The sequence below is a fragment of the Polyodon spathula genome, chromosome 13, assembly GCF_017654505.1.
Source record: "Polyodon spathula isolate WHYD16114869_AA chromosome 13, ASM1765450v1, whole genome shotgun sequence".
NCBI classification, from domain to species: domain Eukaryota; kingdom Metazoa; phylum Chordata; class Actinopteri; order Acipenseriformes; family Polyodontidae; genus Polyodon; species Polyodon spathula.
Window position 1 is genome coordinate 7,512,680 of NC_054546.1, and position 17,882 is coordinate 7,530,561.

A 17,882-nucleotide genomic window follows, 5' to 3' on the forward strand; every position below is an offset into this window, starting at 1 on the left:
TATTAATTCATTTTAATTGCAATTCTGTTCCAGGTGTGAAGAACAATGTGTGTCTAGAACTGGAGAAGAGCATCTGGCACTGTCTCCCTCAGCTTCATGATGCAACAGAATCACACGAGCAGGGGAGGAGAGGGGGAGCAGCGCTAACAACAAAGAAGAGAAGGAGAGAGAGGAAGACAAAGGGAGAGAGGAGGAAGACAAGAAAGAGGAGGAGGAGTGAGAGACAGAGAAAGATAGAGATAAAGAAAGACTGCAGCCATGTCCCAGATGGGTAAGATCCTGCACCTCTACGTGGAAGTGAGATCGGTCCCAGAGGAAGGGGGGGGGCCAGTAGGGGAGGTGTCGAGGGGTACAGACAGAGGGGGGGTCGACAGGACAGAATCCCAGCCAACACCCCCCAAACAGAGACGGCCAGCCCCCAGCCCCTCTGTCCAATCAGAAACAGCACTCCAGCACAGCACCCAGAACACTCCCAGCAACTCCAACAAGCCCCAGGCTCGACTGACTGCATCCCCCCAGCAACGCTGCCAGCAGCCATCTAGCCCCAGAGAGCAGGCTGCCTTGCAGAGACAGAGCCTGCTTTCTGATGGGCCCGGGCGAGGGGGGGTCGGGGGGGCGGAGATGGCCAATCACAGGACAGCTCCCCTGCAGCGCACGAGATCCGAGTGTGAGCCGTTCAGAGGGGGCTGCAGCTCGCCCATCCCAACAGGCAGGACCACTGCTCCAGCAACGCCGAGCAATGGGAGAAGGGGAGGGACGGGGGAAGGGGGAGGTGATGGAAGGAGGTCAGTGGTCACCTATGGCTACATCGAGAAGGCTAATGTGAAGACCGTGTCCAGCCCCTATCTGTCGAGCCGACGCCCTGATAAGCAGCTACAAGAGGAGACCGTGTGGGTGGAAAACCAGGGGCTCTCTCCTGGCCCCAGCCCCAAACTGGTGCACCCTGGATCAGCCAGCAGCCATCCTGCCACCTCCCCCGGGCTGCGCCACAAAACCCTGAACTCCATTGCTAAGGCAGCCACCAGCCGCGCCCTGGAGGAATTTGGGTCACCGCAGCTGAGAAGGAGAGCAGCGACCCAGGTGGGTTACCAACAAACCCACAAAAACCAGCAAAACCAGCAGCCGCGGTGTCAGTCCTGGACTGGGAGCCCAGTGTTGACGGGACGCAATAACCCGCGAATGCCCAGGTCATCTTGCACCTTGCCTAGGAGCCCAGCCAGCAATCAGCTCTCTTCCCAGGGCCAGGAAGCAGACAGCCAGGACCACCCATCCCAAAGCATGACCCTGCCACCCGAGGTGCAGCACTGTTGGACGGGCAGACAGAGTCCCAGACTGGCCTCCAAACTAAGCCCAGCCCTGGAGAGAGGGCCAGGGAAGCCAGCCAGCATCCTGCACCACAGCCCCCAGCTCCAGGCCAGCAGTGAGAGCCCCAGGCTCTGCCACAGAGTCAACTTCAAGCTGGGGGATTCAGGGCCCACTGAGGGAGGAGGGGGACAGATTTCTCCAGCCAACAGCCCCGAAGTGGCTCGCAAGCTGGCTCAGGAGGCTAGCAAGCTGTCCACCATTTTTCAGGCCAGGAGCTCCCAATCCCCCACTCCTCCCCTCGATAGCCCCAGGGTGGACGCTCACAAACTGGGGCGCCCTGTTTCTCCTGCTGCTGCTCCCCAGTACTCCCAATACTCCCAACAAAAGATAGATCTTCAGAAGACAGAGCCGGAACACACTAAGGATTCAGCAGTGGGGTCACCCTGCTTAAGACAGCAAAGGAGCGACATCCAGGGGACTGTGTCCACGGTCAGGCCTGCAAAGTCCCCCCCCGTGAGAGCCAGACAGCAGCAGCAGGACAGTCCGAAACCACAGAGACACCCAGTTGGACATCAGTGGGGAGACACAGGGGGGGCAGACAGTCCAAATATCCAGAGCGAGTATGTAGAGGACAGTGGCTCGCCCGACGCTGAAATGAGACAAAGAGAGGATGCCCCCAGGCCAAAAGCTGGACAACATATTGGACAGTGTCCAAGCAGATCATCCTCTGTGATGCATGCGAAACAGGGGGACTCCCCCAGCCTGAGGACAGGACTGGACGGACAGGGGGAAAGTCCGAGGCTTGAATATCGTCCTGGACAGTGTGAAGGTCAGGCATCTCCGGGATGTGGTGGAAGAGACAGTGTGGTCAGCTCAGGCCAGCAGACTGGACAGACAGGGGCCCTCAGTATTTCACAAGAGTCCAACACCAGCCACAAGAAGACAGGGAGAGAGGACTCCAACTCTCAGGTACCACAGGGAGGGTGTGCGTGTTGCTGTGCGGTGCGGTGCTGTGCTGTGTTCCGTTGATTATGTTTCACTGTTGCATTGACGATGTCTCTCTGGTTGTCTTTCAGTCAGTCAGTCTGTCGTGCTCGCTTGCTCCCTCCATGCACTCTCAGAGAGTTGCCCGTGCAAAGTGGGAGTTCCTGTTCGGGACCGTGTCCGAGGACAGCACAGCCACGGGGGTCAAAGGTCAGTACAGCGCTAACAAATCCCAACCGCTTACAAACAGCAGAGCGAACTGTGGTGAGAGAAGCATGGGGCCTGCGCACAGAGCTTGTGTCTCTTAGGTATGCATTATTTGGTTTAGTTAAGCTGGAAACCTGTGGTCACTGTTTTTTGTGGTGTATTCATAAAGTAGAACCCTACAGAATAGCAGTTTGAAAGCAAGTCGTTCTCTCTGCAGTGGTTGTTTCTTGACCCCCCTGTAGTCTTTCTGTATCCCTCCTTCTGCGAGGTAAACCTTTGAGGTTTTGGGCCAGTGCTAGGGCCTCATAGTTGATGCTTACATTTAATTTAGAAAGCATACAAGACAGCATCAAAATCTCCCCTTTCCACCCCCACCCTTCTTCTGTCCACTCTCCTCCTTCAGACCCCCAGGACTCCACCACACCCCCTAGCATCGACTCCTTCAGCGATTCTCGCCCCACTCTGACGCCCCCCCGCTCACTGGTCCTGCGGGTCAGAGGTGAGGCTCTGGCCAATCACAGCGTGCAGCATGTGGAGGTGGAGCTGGTGACCCCTCCACCGGCGGTGGGAGGGGCCTGCCCGCGCACAGGGATAATCCGACGCACGCTGCAGTATTCGGAGACCGACCTGGACGCCGTACCGCTGCGCTGCTACCGCGAGACCAACATCGACGAGCTGCTGGCGGAGCAGGACGAGGCAGACTCCGCCTTTGGCAGCAACCGCAGCGTCATCGGAACCAGTGAGGAGGAAGACGGGGGCTGGGGGGACAGGAAACACCGGCGTGCCGCCCCTGAGGAGGAGGAAGTGTTTACCCTGGGCTTGGAACGGTGAGACTGCAGCATTGTTTCTTACCCCTCTATCCTTCTCTCTCTCTCAGCCCCTCCTCTCAGTCTCTCTCTCTCTCTCTCTCTGTGTGTCTCTCTCAGCCTCTCTTCTCAGTCGTCACTGGGCGCCACTCTCAAGTCCCCGATTGATATTCCGGCTCCCAGCCACGCCTCGGAGGAGGGTCTGGACACATTCAGCCGACACTTCGAGAGCATCATGGAGTCCCACCGTGCCAAGGGCACATCCTACAGCAGCCTGGACAGCGAGGACCTCCTATCCTCGAGCCAGACCGTCTTCACCTTCGACCTACCCACGCTGACCCCTGAGATCCAGGGCCTGATCTGCCAGAGCGCGCGTCTCATCGAGCTCAGCTTCGCCCCCCTGGCCCCTGGAGAGAACCCTGGCATGTCCACCACGGACTCCGCCCACACCCGCACAGACTCCGCCCACACCACCGCCCCTGAGAGCAGTGGGGAGGAGGGCACCGCTGGGAATTGTTCCAGGTCAGTGGCAGGGTGTGCTAATACTCGGAACTGCCTTGCATTAAATAAATCTGTGCATTAATGTGTCGATTTGAAAGCAAGAGAAGCTGTCCTTCCATCACCATTTCAATTGAATACCAATCAACGCAAATTGTTCTCTCATCCGGGGCGTGGACATAAAAAGTTGTAAATGTGAAATATTGGTTTTCTGTATCGGCTTCATGAAGATCAACCCATCTCAGCACATCTGAGTACTGGTACACTGGTGCCATCATGCAATATGTAGGGTTTAGTAAGAGATAGGCACCAAAAGAGGCTGCCAAAGCTTGCATTTCCAGCCCATTGTTCATTCCTACATCCTTCAGTATTATAAAGAATGGCAGATGTTGGGCTGTGTATTATAATACTCAGATCCTAGATACAGTGGCAATTACTGTTTAGACTTCCTGGTTGCAAGACTAATAAATGTGATTGATATTAATGCAAGTGATACTATTATCAGGAGCTGGCTTCATTAACTCTCATTGTATTCAACATGGTGAAGACTTCCATTCCAAAGCAGTTTGATCGGTTCCTGGTTTTACTATGTGTTTAATAAGATACACCTGAGTGTGACAGAGCACAGTGAAAGCACTGTAAAGCATAAATATGCATCGTAAAGCACAGAAAGGTATGGTAAAGCATATTAATAAACATGACCAACCATGCTAACTAGTGTGAAGTATAACCATGAGAAAAGCATGTTGGAAAACTGCACGTTTAACAATAAGAGCAGCGTCCCGTTGTTTTTTTAAAAAAAAAAAACTTAAGACTTTTATAAAACAACCCCTTCTTTAAATAACTTGAGGGCGTGTCCTCTGAGCCCCTCCCCTCCTACCATTTTCTGCCCTGCGAGCCAATCAGACCTGGATTGCAGCCAGCCTATCAGGGAGCAGTCTTAATCCGTGTCCAAACCGCAGATTGACTTCGTGGACCAGGAACATACCAGCAGTCTGTATGTCACACTTATATTTTTTCATGAATCTAGAAACCTGCTTTTCCGATTGTGCTGAATCAGAATTGGTCTGTCTCTCTCTCTCTGTTTCTCTGTCTCTCTGTCCTATCAAGAGAAGCTCTTATTCTGCTGTGATGTAACTTGGTCTGGAGATGTATTAGCCCAAGCTATAGAGGGTTTCAGAATTCTGGTGTACATGAATTCGTCTTTTATATAGGAAAATGTGAGCACCACAAGCGATAGTGATTCATATTAGGTAAGACTTACTGAAATAATACATACTCTACATACTTGAAATTCCTATGAATTAGAGATCTCAATATACTCTATTTAAATGATCTACATACACTGCAGCCCCCCTTTACTGAATGCTAATCGAGAGAGAGAGAGAGAAAGAGAAAGAGAGAGAGAGGAGCTGAAACACGAGCTGTCTGGAATTGGGCAGTGCTGGGAACCCAAGGTCAAAAAGAGAGCTCACCAGAGAAGAGAAAGAAGAAGAGAAAGGGAATGAGAGCACGAGAGAAGAGAGAAGAGAGGAGGGAAAGGGAGGGAGAGAGGGAATATGACTTTAAAAAAGTGGAGGGGAAAGTAAGGAAAAGAAGAGAGAAAAAAGAGAGAATGGGTAAAAGACAGGATAGAAAAGAAAGGTGCAGTAGAGAGAGAAAGAGAGAGAGAGAGAGAGGGATTGTGCACCAGGGTGGTACAGTTCACTTGTGGGTGTAACCTTGTTCAGTTGGGGCTGACCATTGAATGCAGGTGATAATTCTGAATTTGGGGTAACTGCTAATTCTCAGGAGGCTGTTAAATTTAGGGTGTGTGTCAGTGTTGGTTTAGTGGTAACTGTAGATTTTTGGTTTAACTCTCGGAATGGCCCGGCCGCTGCTCTGCTGTTCAGGAGACAGGCTCGTCCGTCACCCCAAGGGTTTGTGAGTATCCTGCTGTCAGTCTTCCTCTCAGCTCCAAGGCTAGGTGCTGTATTATAGTCCTGCAAGCATTGTCCTGTGCTGACCGTGTTTTTTTTTTTCCTTTATGCTGTGTTACACTTTGCTATGCTATGCTTTACTGTGGGAAACTTTTAGAATTTGCATCAAAGGAAGGATGGTGTAATTAATCCAGACTGAAGCATGTCATACGTTGGCCTTTTAGTCAAAGTCTAGTTTTTCTATCTGCAATAGTTTGGGACTCAGACAGGCTTTGCATAAAGGTTCTATAAATATCTCCTGTTATGAAGATCTCGGTGGATGTTGCCCAGGGTGTTGCAGCCTTGGTGCTGGTTGAAGAGCTGGTGTAACTGGTTCAGGACTCTGCCATTGCTGTCTCAGCAGACCCATGATTGCATTGACAGCTCCTCTGTGTGTTTGCATTGAGCGTCTCAGTTTCACCAGTCTGTCTTCCAAGGGAGTAGCCGGGTGCCTCAGTGCTCCACCAGCTCTGCACCAAATAATAAACAAATAAAAATCTGGCCTAGACAGAGGGCTGGTGAGATGATGCTGGAGACTGCAGGTACTTCTATCTTGTTTACGTTCCTCTAATCTCCGATAATGTGCAGCATTCCTCACAGCTGCTCAGAGTATTGTAGAATTGATGTGTGAAAGAGCTGTTTTCTGCGTTGTTACTGAAGGCGCCTCTGAGCTGAGCTGAGCTGAGCTGAGTTAAGCTGAGCAGCTACACAGAGCTCTACTGGAACTCAACAGGAGGGTTCAGTTCCTTAGGATGAGACGTTAAACCGAGGTCCTATTGTAAGTGACTGTGCAGCAGAAGTTGTGAGGTATAGTTCACCCCCTAGTCCCTCTGTAAGTCACTCTGGATAAAAGCATCTGATGAATAATAATAATAAATAATTTCAGGAACTGTCACAGCTTGTGTATGTGCGTGTGTAAGAGTTTGATTGTGTGTGTGTGTGTGTGTGTGTCTGTGTGTGTGTGTGTGTGTGTGTGTGTGTGTGTGTGTGTGTGGTATGTGTGTATGACTGTGCAGTTTATCCCAGGGACACAGCCCTTACTGTGCTTAAAATTACAAACAAAGATCTGCCCCCTGCCCCGTGATGGTCTGCTCCGCTGAGAGGGGGAGGTGTTAGGAGGGCCCTTGGGATGAACCAACCCCAGTGATTGGGTAGGGGCTGGTTTGAACAGTGTTCAATGAAGCAGGTAATGTGGTGTTGAGAGTTTGAGCAGAGAGAAGAGAGAGACAGAGAGGAGAGAGACAAAGAGACAGGCAGGGTGGCTGCAGCAAGGAGAATCTCAATCTATAACTGCCTGTCTGTCTGAGCGTCTGTCTGTCTGCATCTGTCCCTTTGTTTCTCTGTCTGTCTGTCTGTCTGTCTGTGTTTTAAAAGAAAACTAACTTTCATGTTGATCCCTCTCCCCAGGCCCCTTGGAGGTTTAGAATAGGAACACTATGCTGTATAGAAGTCAATGTACAGTCCTCATAAACAATGTAAACAAACGTGTGCTTTTGCAAATGAGTGTGCGAGTGTGAGTGTTAGTGTGAGTGTGTGATGGTCTGTGTGTCTCTGAAGGCAGAATCACTTTCAGCTAATCATTTCTTAATGATTATAAATTCGGAATACATGTTTTATTAAAGTATGGGGTAAACCCTTTTGTGGGGGAGTCAGCTGTAGGAAGGGAATGCACACAAACAAGCGGCCTGGCGGTTCTATTCATTGTTTGACTGTGCACTTACCCTGGTTTGCCATGTTTATTATCATGCTTTACCGTGCCTCGTTGTTCTTTACAGTGCTCAGCAATGCTTACCGTGCCTCACTGTTCTTTACAGTGCTCAGCAATGCTTTATTAAATCGATACAGTCTTGATTTCATACAAGTGCTCTCTGAGTCTTTCTATATAAACAGATGAAATATGTTGATATCAGCTTTTTGGACAAAAACATAAAATTTACATCTAAATGACCTGGATCACCATACAAAGGAGATTAGTTCGACTCTCACAAAGTTAAGAGAACGTGAGCAAACATACTGCTCGGGACTGGTATGTACGTCCTCTGTGGTGGTACATGTGAGAGTTGTACTAATCTACCCGGAACAAAATTTCACTAAGACTCTCCCCTAAAAGGGATTTTGTCGACCTTGGAATATTTTTGTTCTTTGGTTCAATTGACAGAGGAAGCAGATTGGAGAGGAGGGAGGGGGGGGTGGAGCGGGGGTGCAGTGAGCGCCCCCCCACCCTGGAGTCGGACCCAGAGTCGGACCTGATTGAGCGGCTGTGCCTGGGCAGCACCGACACGCTGACCAATGGGAGCAGGGTGGACAGGAACTCTGCCAAGCGACTGGCTAAGAGACTCTACAGCCTGGACGGGTTCAAGAAATCCGACGTGGCCAGACACCTGAGCAAGAAGTAAGGGAGAGCAAGAGAGGAAGGGGAGAGGGGGAGAGGGAGAGGACAGAGGGATAGGGGAGAGGCAGAGGAGGGAGAGAAGGTTATGGGAGAGGGGGATGGAGAAGAGGGAGGGGGAAGGGAGAGGGAGAGATGGATAGGTGAGAGAAGAGAGGAGGAGAAGGGAGGGGGTGGGAGAGGGAGACATGGATAGGGGAGAGAAGAGAGGAGGAGAATGGAGAGGGAGAAGAGGGGTAGAGGGAAGGGGAGTGTTTGGGAGTGATTGGGAGTCTTTTTAATGATGCAGTAAATCCCCCCCCCCTCTCCTCTTGCCTCTCTCTCCCTCTCCCCCTCCCTCTCTCACTTTCTCCACAGTAATGAGTTCAGTAAGATGGTGGCGGAGGAGTATCTTCACTTCTTCAACTTCACAGGAATGAGTCTGGAGCAGGCATTGCGGTGAGGCCCTTTCAATGAGCTCAATCAATCAATCAATCAATCAATCAAACTGCACGTCACCAAAACAATACTGCCTTATACCAAGGTTCTTCAAGTGCAATAATGGACTGTATGTTCATAAATGTTTGGTGGCTACTTTTAATCAAGTTGTGAGTTGACAGTATTTCTCGCACACTCATTGGTGTGGCAGTCTGTGTCAATCATATAAAGAATGGTACTAATGCAGTGCCTGTGCCTGTGTGTCTCAGAGCCTTCTTGAGGGAGTTTGCTCTGATGGGCGAGACTCAAGAGAGGGAGAGGGTGCTGGCTCACTTCTCACGCAGATACCTGGCCTGCAATCCTAGCGTCATCCCCTCCGAAGGTAAGAGGGGGCTGTGTATGTGTGTGTGTTTGTGTGTTTGTGTGTGTGTGTGTGCATGTGAGTGCCTGTCTGTTGGTGTGTGTGTGGATGTATTGGTGTGTGGATGTGTTCATGTGTTGGTGTGTTCTGACTGGCTGTATTTAGTGCTGCCTTCACCTGTCTGTATGTCTCTGTGTTTCAGACGGAGTGCACACACTGACCTGCGCGTTGATGCTGCTCAATACAGACCTGCATGGGCACGTGAGTGAGAGAGAGGAGAGGGAGGGAGAGGAATGACGGGGGGAGCAGAGTGAGAGAGAAAGTGTAAGGAGAGGTGGAAGGGAGAGGGGATACAGCCATGTGAGTGACTCAAACTAATACGAAGGGAGGGGGGGTGGGGTAGAAGGGAGGAGGGGAAATAGATATGTATTACAAAATGCAGACCTCAAATCCCAATCCTTCCAGTTCCAATTCTCATACCCTCTGTCCCCCCTCACAGAACATTGGGAAGAGGATGACCTGTCCTCAGTTCATCGCCAATTTAGAAGGGCTCAACGATGGAGCAGACTTTCCCAAAGATCTCCTCAAGGTGAGTGGGAATTGTCCCTGGAAGCTTATCTTTCTGCTCTGCTGGGTTTGAAAAGCTTATTCATGTATTTCGGAGCTCTGGCATAGTAAGTAAATACAATTTTAATTTCTTACTGAACACCACATGTAATACAACTGTATTGAGAGAATCATAGAATGCAGCAGGGTACCATCTATGAAGAAACTGATGGATTTGACCTCCTTCTGTTTCTTTCAATGATAATGCATTCGTCTTTGAACTGTATGGTTTGTGGTTCATGTCCAGTCCTTGCCTTTCCATTTAATTCAATGGGCTGAGATGAAAGTGTGTGGTCTGTGTAACTGATGTGGACAGAGCAATGTAATAGTGTAAGGGCACATTTGTACTGGACAACGCTGGTAATGGAACTTCAAAGAACTAAGAAAATCATAGAATGTAGCTTTGTACCAAACTTAAGACAACAACTCAAAGTGTACGGTTCCTATAGAAGTCACTGTCTCAAAGTGTACGGTTCCCATGCAAGTCACTATCTGAAACGGTCTAAAATAGGTCAGGTTCTGAGACCGTGCCTGCAGTAGCTTTGTAAAATTGCTGAAACTTTGTCATGTTCATTTTTCATGTGCAATACTCATGGTCAGACTTCACCTAGAGAGTCTCTGAATGCAGTGCTGCGCCGAGTAGGAGGACAATATCTCAAAACGCTCTGTAAATGTGGTGTTTGTAAATTTAGATGAGAGTTGTGGGACACTGGCACTGGCTGCAGAGACTTTGAATTGTGTGTGTGTGAGACCGCAGGACGACTTCTTCTTCTTCTTCTTCTTGGATTGTGTGTGTGTGAGACCGCAGGACTTCTTCTTCTTGGATTGTGTGTGTGTGAGACTGCAGGACTTCTTCTTCTTCTTGGATTGTGTGTGTGTGAGACTGCAGGACTTCTTCTTCTTCTTGGATTGTGTGTGTGTGAGACTGCAGGACTTCTTCTTCTTCTTCTTCTTCTTCTTCTTCTTGGATTGTGTGTGTGTGAGACTGCAGGACTTCTTCTTCTTCTTCTTCTTGGATTGTGGCCGTCTCAGATCTCAGAAAGCTAAGCAGCAGCAGTCAAGCTGGTTATTGACAACTTATGAATGCCCGTGATTTATGTAGAAAGAAGAGAGAGAGAGACTTTTAAGGTCATTTATTAATTCATTGCAATTAAAATCCATTCAGTAACAATAATGTAAAAACACAACACAAATAAGATACTTGCTGGCTCTGATGATCAGCCGAAACCTCCCCAGCGCGTCAACATAAAATCCCCAAAAACTTCATGTTCTCCTTTAAAAACAAATTTTAACCAAATAAAATGATTGTAAAATGTAAATAACACACAAAAAAACTATATTATTTTAAAACATCTAAACAGTGTTTTTCCTGTAAAGACAGATTAATACCAAAGTAATATAAACACTGTAAAACAATAAAACCAAATTAAAACTAAAAGTTAAACAGGAGCTCACTCAATGAGCACAAGACGTCTCCCACACACCACCTCTCCTGAAAGCCCTCCAGGTTACTGGCCATTTTAAAATAATTCAAATCCACCATTACCCGGCTAACTTCTAAAATACGAAATAGTCTGACAACATCTGTTAGTCCTGCCTCTGAAATCTTATTTTGTTTGGATTTGAAAATGGCCAATTTTGCCTGCCTTAAAAAAAATTAATTAAAACACTCCTATTCCTTGTTATAAAACAATAGGGGAACGCACAAATACAAATCTCCTTGCTGAAAGTCACCTCAAAAGATTGCAGGAGCCCCTGCAGAAGGTGAAAGAATGGCCGCAGCCTGACACAGTCACTGAACGTGTGGAACACTGTCTCCTCCTCCCCACAGAAACAGCACTCAGCACTGATGCTGGATAAAAAAAGCCTAATAGGGAAAAAGGGGTACCCTCCCTGATCTGACCCCCCAGCTATCCCCTCCCCCAAAGCCTCTTTGAGCTTCGGGGAGAGAGAGTTCTTCAGCTCATTTATCATTCTCTCAGCCAGGCTCTCCACGCGAGCCGCTGAGATCCAACAGGGGTGGTCTGACTCGATCAGGTGAGCCAGTTGGGTTATACCGACCTTGACGAAACTGGCACACAGCACCCCCGACTGAAAAAACAGAATGGGGGAAAAGGTACTTTTCCACGCTACCTCAATAGCTAAATTAAGGTCATGTTGTAAAATAAACTCTTGTCTTCTAAAAGACAAAACATGTTTTACACTGGGAGTTTTACATCCTAGAGGGATCGTCTTAATGGGATACATTCATTTTCCCTGTGTTGATAACTCTTTCCAGTAGCTCATTTTTTAAGAAGGGAGGGACATTAGACAGTATTACTTTAGTTACGGGTGACACTGACACCCCAATATCAGGCACACAGCGGCAGCCCTGCCAGCGAGCCAGTATATATATATATATAAGCTCAGACTCCTGAATCACAGCTCCTGTGCTCCACTCACCACCTGGCTCCTCCCACAATCCCACAATCAGAGAGACAGAGAGAGAGAGAGAGAGAGAGAGAGAGAGAGAGAGAGAGAGAGAGAGAGAGAGAGAGAGAGGGAGGGAGTTATTGAATTCTACTGACAACATGCAGGAGAGAAAGAGTAGAGAGAGACAGAGGGGTAGAGGGAAAGGGGGAGACAGACTAGGACTGGGTGAGGGAGACTGAAGGAGAAAGACTGGGGTGTTAGTGGGTGGGTGTGTTTTATAGTGTTTCCATGTGTGTGTCAGTGTGTCTCAATGTGTGGGTTTAGTGTGTGTCTCAGAGTGTATCGGTGTGTATGTGTGTTTGTGTGTGTGTGTGTGTGTGTGTGTGTGTGTGTGTGTGTGTGTGTTTCAATGTGTGCAGTCACTGTGACTCAGTGACCACAGTTGGCCATTGAAACAGGCCACCATAAAAAGAGCTGGCTGGCCAGACAGAACAAGCTGTGCAGTCACTGTGAGCTGGGATAAGTCAGAACAGAGGTGCACTTCCTGCTGTCCTGCTCCAAATACTGCCAAATAAGGGACACATACCTCCCTAAATTCTCGAGTCAGTTGACCCAGTTTCCACACCTGCCTGACCCTGAGAGACTGCAGATCCTGCTGGGAGAGGAGGCTCTGACAGCAGAGCTGGCAGCCCAGTACATGTGTGCCTGCCACAGCTTGAGAGACAGTGTGTAGACACTCAATAGAAGTACACCGTTTATTGTTAAATTAGACTGGCTGGGGGGAATAGATATTTTAGTATGGGAGAGATTGATGTTGTGTGTTATTATCATTATATGTTATTTTATGTAACGTGTGTTGGAATGCTTTGGCAACAGTGGATCACTCCTGTCATGCTAATAAAGCCAGTTTGAATTTTAATTTTAATTTTAATTTTAATTTGTGTGTCTCCATGTGTGTCTCAGTGTTTGTGTGTGTGTTTGAGTGTGTTTGTATAAGTGTGTGTGTAACTGTGTGTGTATCAGTTTAAGTCTGTTTTTCAGTGTTTGTATCAGTGTATGTGTGTGTATGTCAGTTTAAGTGTGTGCCTCAGTGTGTGTATAACAGTGTGTGTGTGTGTGTCAGTGTGTGTTTATGTGTTTCAGTGTGTGTTTATCAGTGTGTGTATCAGTTTACGTGTGTGCTTCAGTGTGTGTGTGTCCCAGTGTGTGTGTGTGTGTGTCAGTGTGCGTGTTTCAGTGTGTGTTTCAGAGTGTATCAGTGTGCGCAGTGAGAGTCCAATCAGGTTGGAGTGAAAGAACCAGGTCAGGTTTAAATAAAAGACAAGTCGCACAATCAGTGTGCAGCTCAACAATTCACAAGGGAAGAGGACAGAGGGTAGGGGAGAGGGGAGGATAAGCAAATGAGGAGAGAGTAGAGGAAGGAAAGGAAGAGCAGGAGAGAGAAAAAGAGATAGGAGATTGAGGGAGGGGAAGAGAGAGAGAGAGGTGTTAAAGGAAGAGAGACACACACTCTAACTGACTCTTCCCTACCTGTTTCTCCTGCAGTCTCTCCCTCTCTCCCCTTTTCCCTTTTCTCTTTCTCTCCCCATCCCCCCTCCCACTCTCCCACTTTTCCACATTTATCCCCTTTCCATCTCCCCCTCTATTGTTTCCCTCCCTCTCCCTCTCTCTCTCTCTCTCTCTCTCTCTCTCTCTCTCTCTCTCTCTCTCTCTCTCTCTCTCTCTCGCTGCTAGCTTGCTGAAGAGACTAGTTCTGAATGCTAATTAGCATCTATGGGTTGTAGCTCGCTGCCTAGAGACAGGGAGGGAGGTAGAGAGAGAGCAACAGAGAGAGGGAGAGAGAGAGAGAGAAAGAGAGAGAGAGTGAGCGAGCCGGCTCGGCTTCATCAGTTCTGTTATTTAATGCGATCAGGGCTGTTTTCATCTGCAGAAGAGGAAAAAAGCAACAGCTACTGACGAAGGAGTGAAAAAGATAGAAGGAAAGAAACAGAAAGATATGGAGATAGGCCACAGAGGAGCCATCCTGTCGTCTTTAGCAGCTTCGAAAGGAAAAGGAGGGATTGAAAAAAATAATTAACAAAGAATAAAGAAAAAAGAAAAAAAACAGCAACGCACGAGTGACAGAAACGAGGGAAGGAGGAAGGAGACGAGTGAAAGAGAGGGATCACAGGGGAAGGATTGTTTAATCTGAAACAGAGAAAAAGGATTGAAAAGACACAGAAGAAAAATCTATTATATAAAAAAAAAAATAACAGTTCCGTTGATTGATTTTTCACGGCTCCAGCGCTGTCTCTCTGTCTGTCTGTGAGACCAAGGCTGACAGAACAAGGACGTCTGTTCATTTGATTATACTTATATCTTAATATATGTATTTCTAGTGGCAGACATCTGTTTCCTTCTTGATTTTCCAGTCTAGACGCCTCGCACGGATTTCTTTATTCTTGTGTTCCGAAATTCCCGGAATTCGGATTGTTTGGTTTTGCGGTTCAACGTGACATAATATTGCGTGGGAATTGCGATCCCAGTTTCGAGTGGGAGGGTGTCTGTCTGTCTGTCCGTGCCTGTGTGTCTGTCGATTTTATTATCTAACTGTCTGTCTGTCTGTGTCTTTGTGCTAGTCTATCTATCTATCTATCTATCTATCTATCTCTATCTATCTATCTCTCTATCTCTCTATCTTCCTTCGTGTCAGACTGTCTGCTTGTCTGTCAGTGTGTCTGTGTGTTTTGCACACGTTCCTTTCGTTCTCACTGTGTTGTGTTGTATCTCAATTCCAGCGCTGCTGGAAACAGCCTGTTTAATATCTGACAGGTTAGTGAAAGGGGAGAGCACTGATCTAGAACCGGGGGAAGGAAAAGGTCGAGAGGAAGAGGGAGGGGGAGAGAGAGCGAGACAGAGAGAGAGAGGGAGAGAGAGAGAGAGAGAAGAAAAGTAAAGAAGATTTTATACAGTGAGTTTGTTTGGCTAGCTGAGGTGAGAGGGAGAGTGGGCAGGATGGCCGGAGAAAAGAACCAGTCCTTGTGAGATCCCATCACAAATTGCATTTTATAAAAAAAATTGTATCCTTATTTTTCCTTTTCTTTGAACTGGAAATTGGCCAAAATGAAATGTAATTGGTGGAATTTATGATAAAAAAAATATATATTTATATATATCTGTTCAAATATATATATATTCTTCTATATACACCTGATCAACTAAGGGCTGGCAGGATCAATAACCAATTATCAGTAATCTATAATCACTGACGAGATGGTGAGTGCACTGCAAGCAGCAACCTAAAGGAGTTACTACACTAGCACCACTAAAGAACTTTGAGCTTCTCTACCTGTGAGCTGAAGGCTACCCTCGCTGAGCTAAGAGCCTCAACTGTCCTCAGTCTGGGAGTGGCTTTGCTATCTCAGCTCACCAGGTAATCGCTGAACCCTGCCAGTACTCTACCTGTGTGTCCAAGAAGTCGCTTAGCTAACGCAGCTCTTCAGCAGGTCTCCCAGTCCTGTCTGCTGCACCCTGCCCAAAATAACCTGTTCCCCTACCTGGGGGCTATAGCAGTGACTCAGCCAAGCAGCACTCTTTATAGCAATATCTCATAGCAGCAGAGATTCTCTTAGACACCTTAGCAGTACTCTACATGTGAGCTGAAGAACAAACTAAACTAGCTTAGTTCATCAAAGATTATCTAAACTATATTAGTACTCTACCAGAGTCAAATAATAGATGACACTGTCTCAGCTAAGAATCCTGCTCTACCTGCGAATAAGTGCTGAACAAGCTATCTGGGCTCAACAGACAACCTCCCAAGACTAGCAGTACATAACCTGCAAGGTATAAATAAAGCAACTCTACTAGCTCAGCCCAGCAGATAATCTCCAACTTTACCAGTATTTTAACCCTTGAGCTACAGAAGTGCGAACCCGGCCTTCCCCCTTCTCTACCTGTGCTCTGAAGAAGAGACTGTGTTAGCTCCGGTCCCCGCAGGGATGATTGGTGTGAACAGCCTCCACTCCACGGGGGGTCTGCGCTCTCGCTCGCTTTGCTCGGTGCGGTATGGGCGAGACTTCCGTGTGATGGACCCCTTCCGCTACCCGCGTGCCCCCCGCACGCGCTCCCTCAAGCCTCTGATGTACCCGGACCTGCTGGGCAAAGAGCAGCAAAGCCACCCTGCACCGCGCGAGCACCACCGCGAGCATGGCCAGAACCAGCACAGCCAGCGCAAGAAACAACAGGTACTGAGGCCAGGGCACTGCTCTCTTACCAGAGCAAGAAACAGCAGGGACAGAGGCCAGGGCACTGCTCTCTTACCAGAGCAAGAAACAGCAGGGACAGAGGCCAGAGGCACTGCTCTCTTACCAGAGCAAGAAACAGCAGGGACAGAGTCCAGAGGCACTGCTCTCTTACCAGAGCAAGAAACAGCAGGGACAGAGGCCAGAGGCACTGCTCTCTTACCAGAGCAAGAAACAGCAGAGTCAGAGACCAGAGGCACTGCTCTCTTACCAGAGCAAGAAACAGCAGGGACAGAGGCCAGAGGCAGTGCTCTCTTACCAGAGCAAGAAACAGCAGGGACAGAGGCCAGAGGCACTGCTCTCTTACCAGAGCAATGAACAGCAGGGACAGAAGCCAGAGGCACTGCTCTTTTACCAGAGCAAGAAACAGCAGGGACAGAGGCCAGAGGCACTGCTCTCTTACCAGAGCAAGAAACAGCAGGGACAGAGGCCAGAGGCACTGCTCTCTTACCAGAGCAAGAAACAGCAGGGACAGAGGCCAGAGGCACTGCTCTCTTACCAGAGCAAGAAACAGCAGGGACAGAGGCCAGAGGCACTGCTCTCTTACCAGAGCAAGAAACAGCAGGGACAGAGGCCAGAGGCACTGCTCTCTTACCAGAGCAAGGAACAGCAGGGACAGAGGCCAGAGGCACTGCTCTCTTACCAGAGCAAGGAACAGCAAGGATAGAGACCAGGACACTGCTCTCTTACCAGAGCAATGAACAGCAGGGACAGAGGCCAGAGGCACTGCTCTCTTATTAGAGCAAGGAACAGCAGGGATAGAGGCCAGGGCACTGCTCTCTTACCAGAGCAAGGAACAGCAGGGACAGCTCTTTCAGTGTTCCAGCCCCTTCAATTTGAGTTTGTCAGTATTTTAAAATCTAAACTCAAAACAAGTTTGATTTAGCCTTTCACTAACGAGCAGTTTACGCGGTATGTTATGATAGACAACGCACCCAGGTCTCTAACCAGAGAGAGACACTGATACAGGGGCCAGCTCTCTAAGCTGGGTTGACCAGGGGTCCCCATGGTCTCCCCAGTAAAGACACTACCATGTGGAGTGTTCAGGGTGAGTCATGCAGTCAGGAACTCGCTGGTTTGAATGTCAGTGGTGCCAAGTTGCTGATCTTGATTGGGACGCTCACAGGGAGGGCTGCCTTGGCCTTGTTCTCCTGTGGGGTTATGGAGGGAGGGGTAATCGACTGGGGATAGTTCAGCTCATTCCACTGGTTTTATTAATGACACCTGCTTACCGAAGCACAGTTTTGGTTTATATGGAATGTTTTAAAACCGTTCAAATTTAACCTTTAAACTATGATTTCGATAAACTCTTGTGTTCAGGTTCTTTCAGCAAAATTCACTGCTGCCATGCAATGCTATTTACTTGGATTTACGATTTTCTCATAGATGTTGTCATTAGTCCCACACCAGAAGCGTTAACATGCTTTAGCAGTCCGGTTCCTGTAGCTGTGTGTCACATTTTTACACAGACTGTATCTAGAGCACTGCTTATCCCATAGCAGTTAACTTGCTAAGGGATTTTTTTGGTACAGGTTATCGAGAGTATCACAATCTGGGGTTGTTGTATGGAGGCTGACTGTCTGGAGTTTCACGTAACATCTAGAGAACCAGTTGTTTAAACCAGTTTTTCTTCATAAATTTGATTTGATATTTTCC

General features: G+C 48.2%; 1 protein-coding gene across 2 annotated transcripts in view; it reads left to right on the forward strand.

Annotated features, from left to right (window-relative positions):
- The first annotated feature begins 228 nt into the window (after positions 1–228).
- LOC121325187 (PH and SEC7 domain-containing protein 1-like) overlaps positions 229–17,882 on the forward strand; it is a 31,529-nt gene continuing 13,875 nt past the window's right edge. Inside the window, exons 1-9 of one of the 2 annotated variants that reach the window (XM_041267515.1) lie at positions 229–2,274; positions 2,382–2,499; positions 2,900–3,323; positions 3,423–3,824; positions 7,965–8,150; positions 8,505–8,585; positions 8,834–8,946; positions 9,128–9,186; positions 9,425–9,514. In XM_041267515.1, the coding sequence (XP_041123449.1) occupies positions 259–2,274; positions 2,382–2,499; positions 2,900–3,323; positions 3,423–3,824; positions 7,965–8,150; positions 8,505–8,585; positions 8,834–8,946; positions 9,128–9,186; positions 9,425–9,514 (3,489 nt within the window). In that variant the 5' untranslated portion in view covers positions 229–258. Of the gene's footprint in view, positions 2,275–2,381; positions 2,500–2,899; positions 3,324–3,422; positions 3,825–5,411; positions 5,724–7,964; positions 8,151–8,504; positions 8,586–8,833; positions 8,947–9,127; positions 9,187–9,424; positions 9,515–17,882 lie in introns of those variants that run through there. The other variant, XM_041267516.1, reaches the window with a different exon arrangement.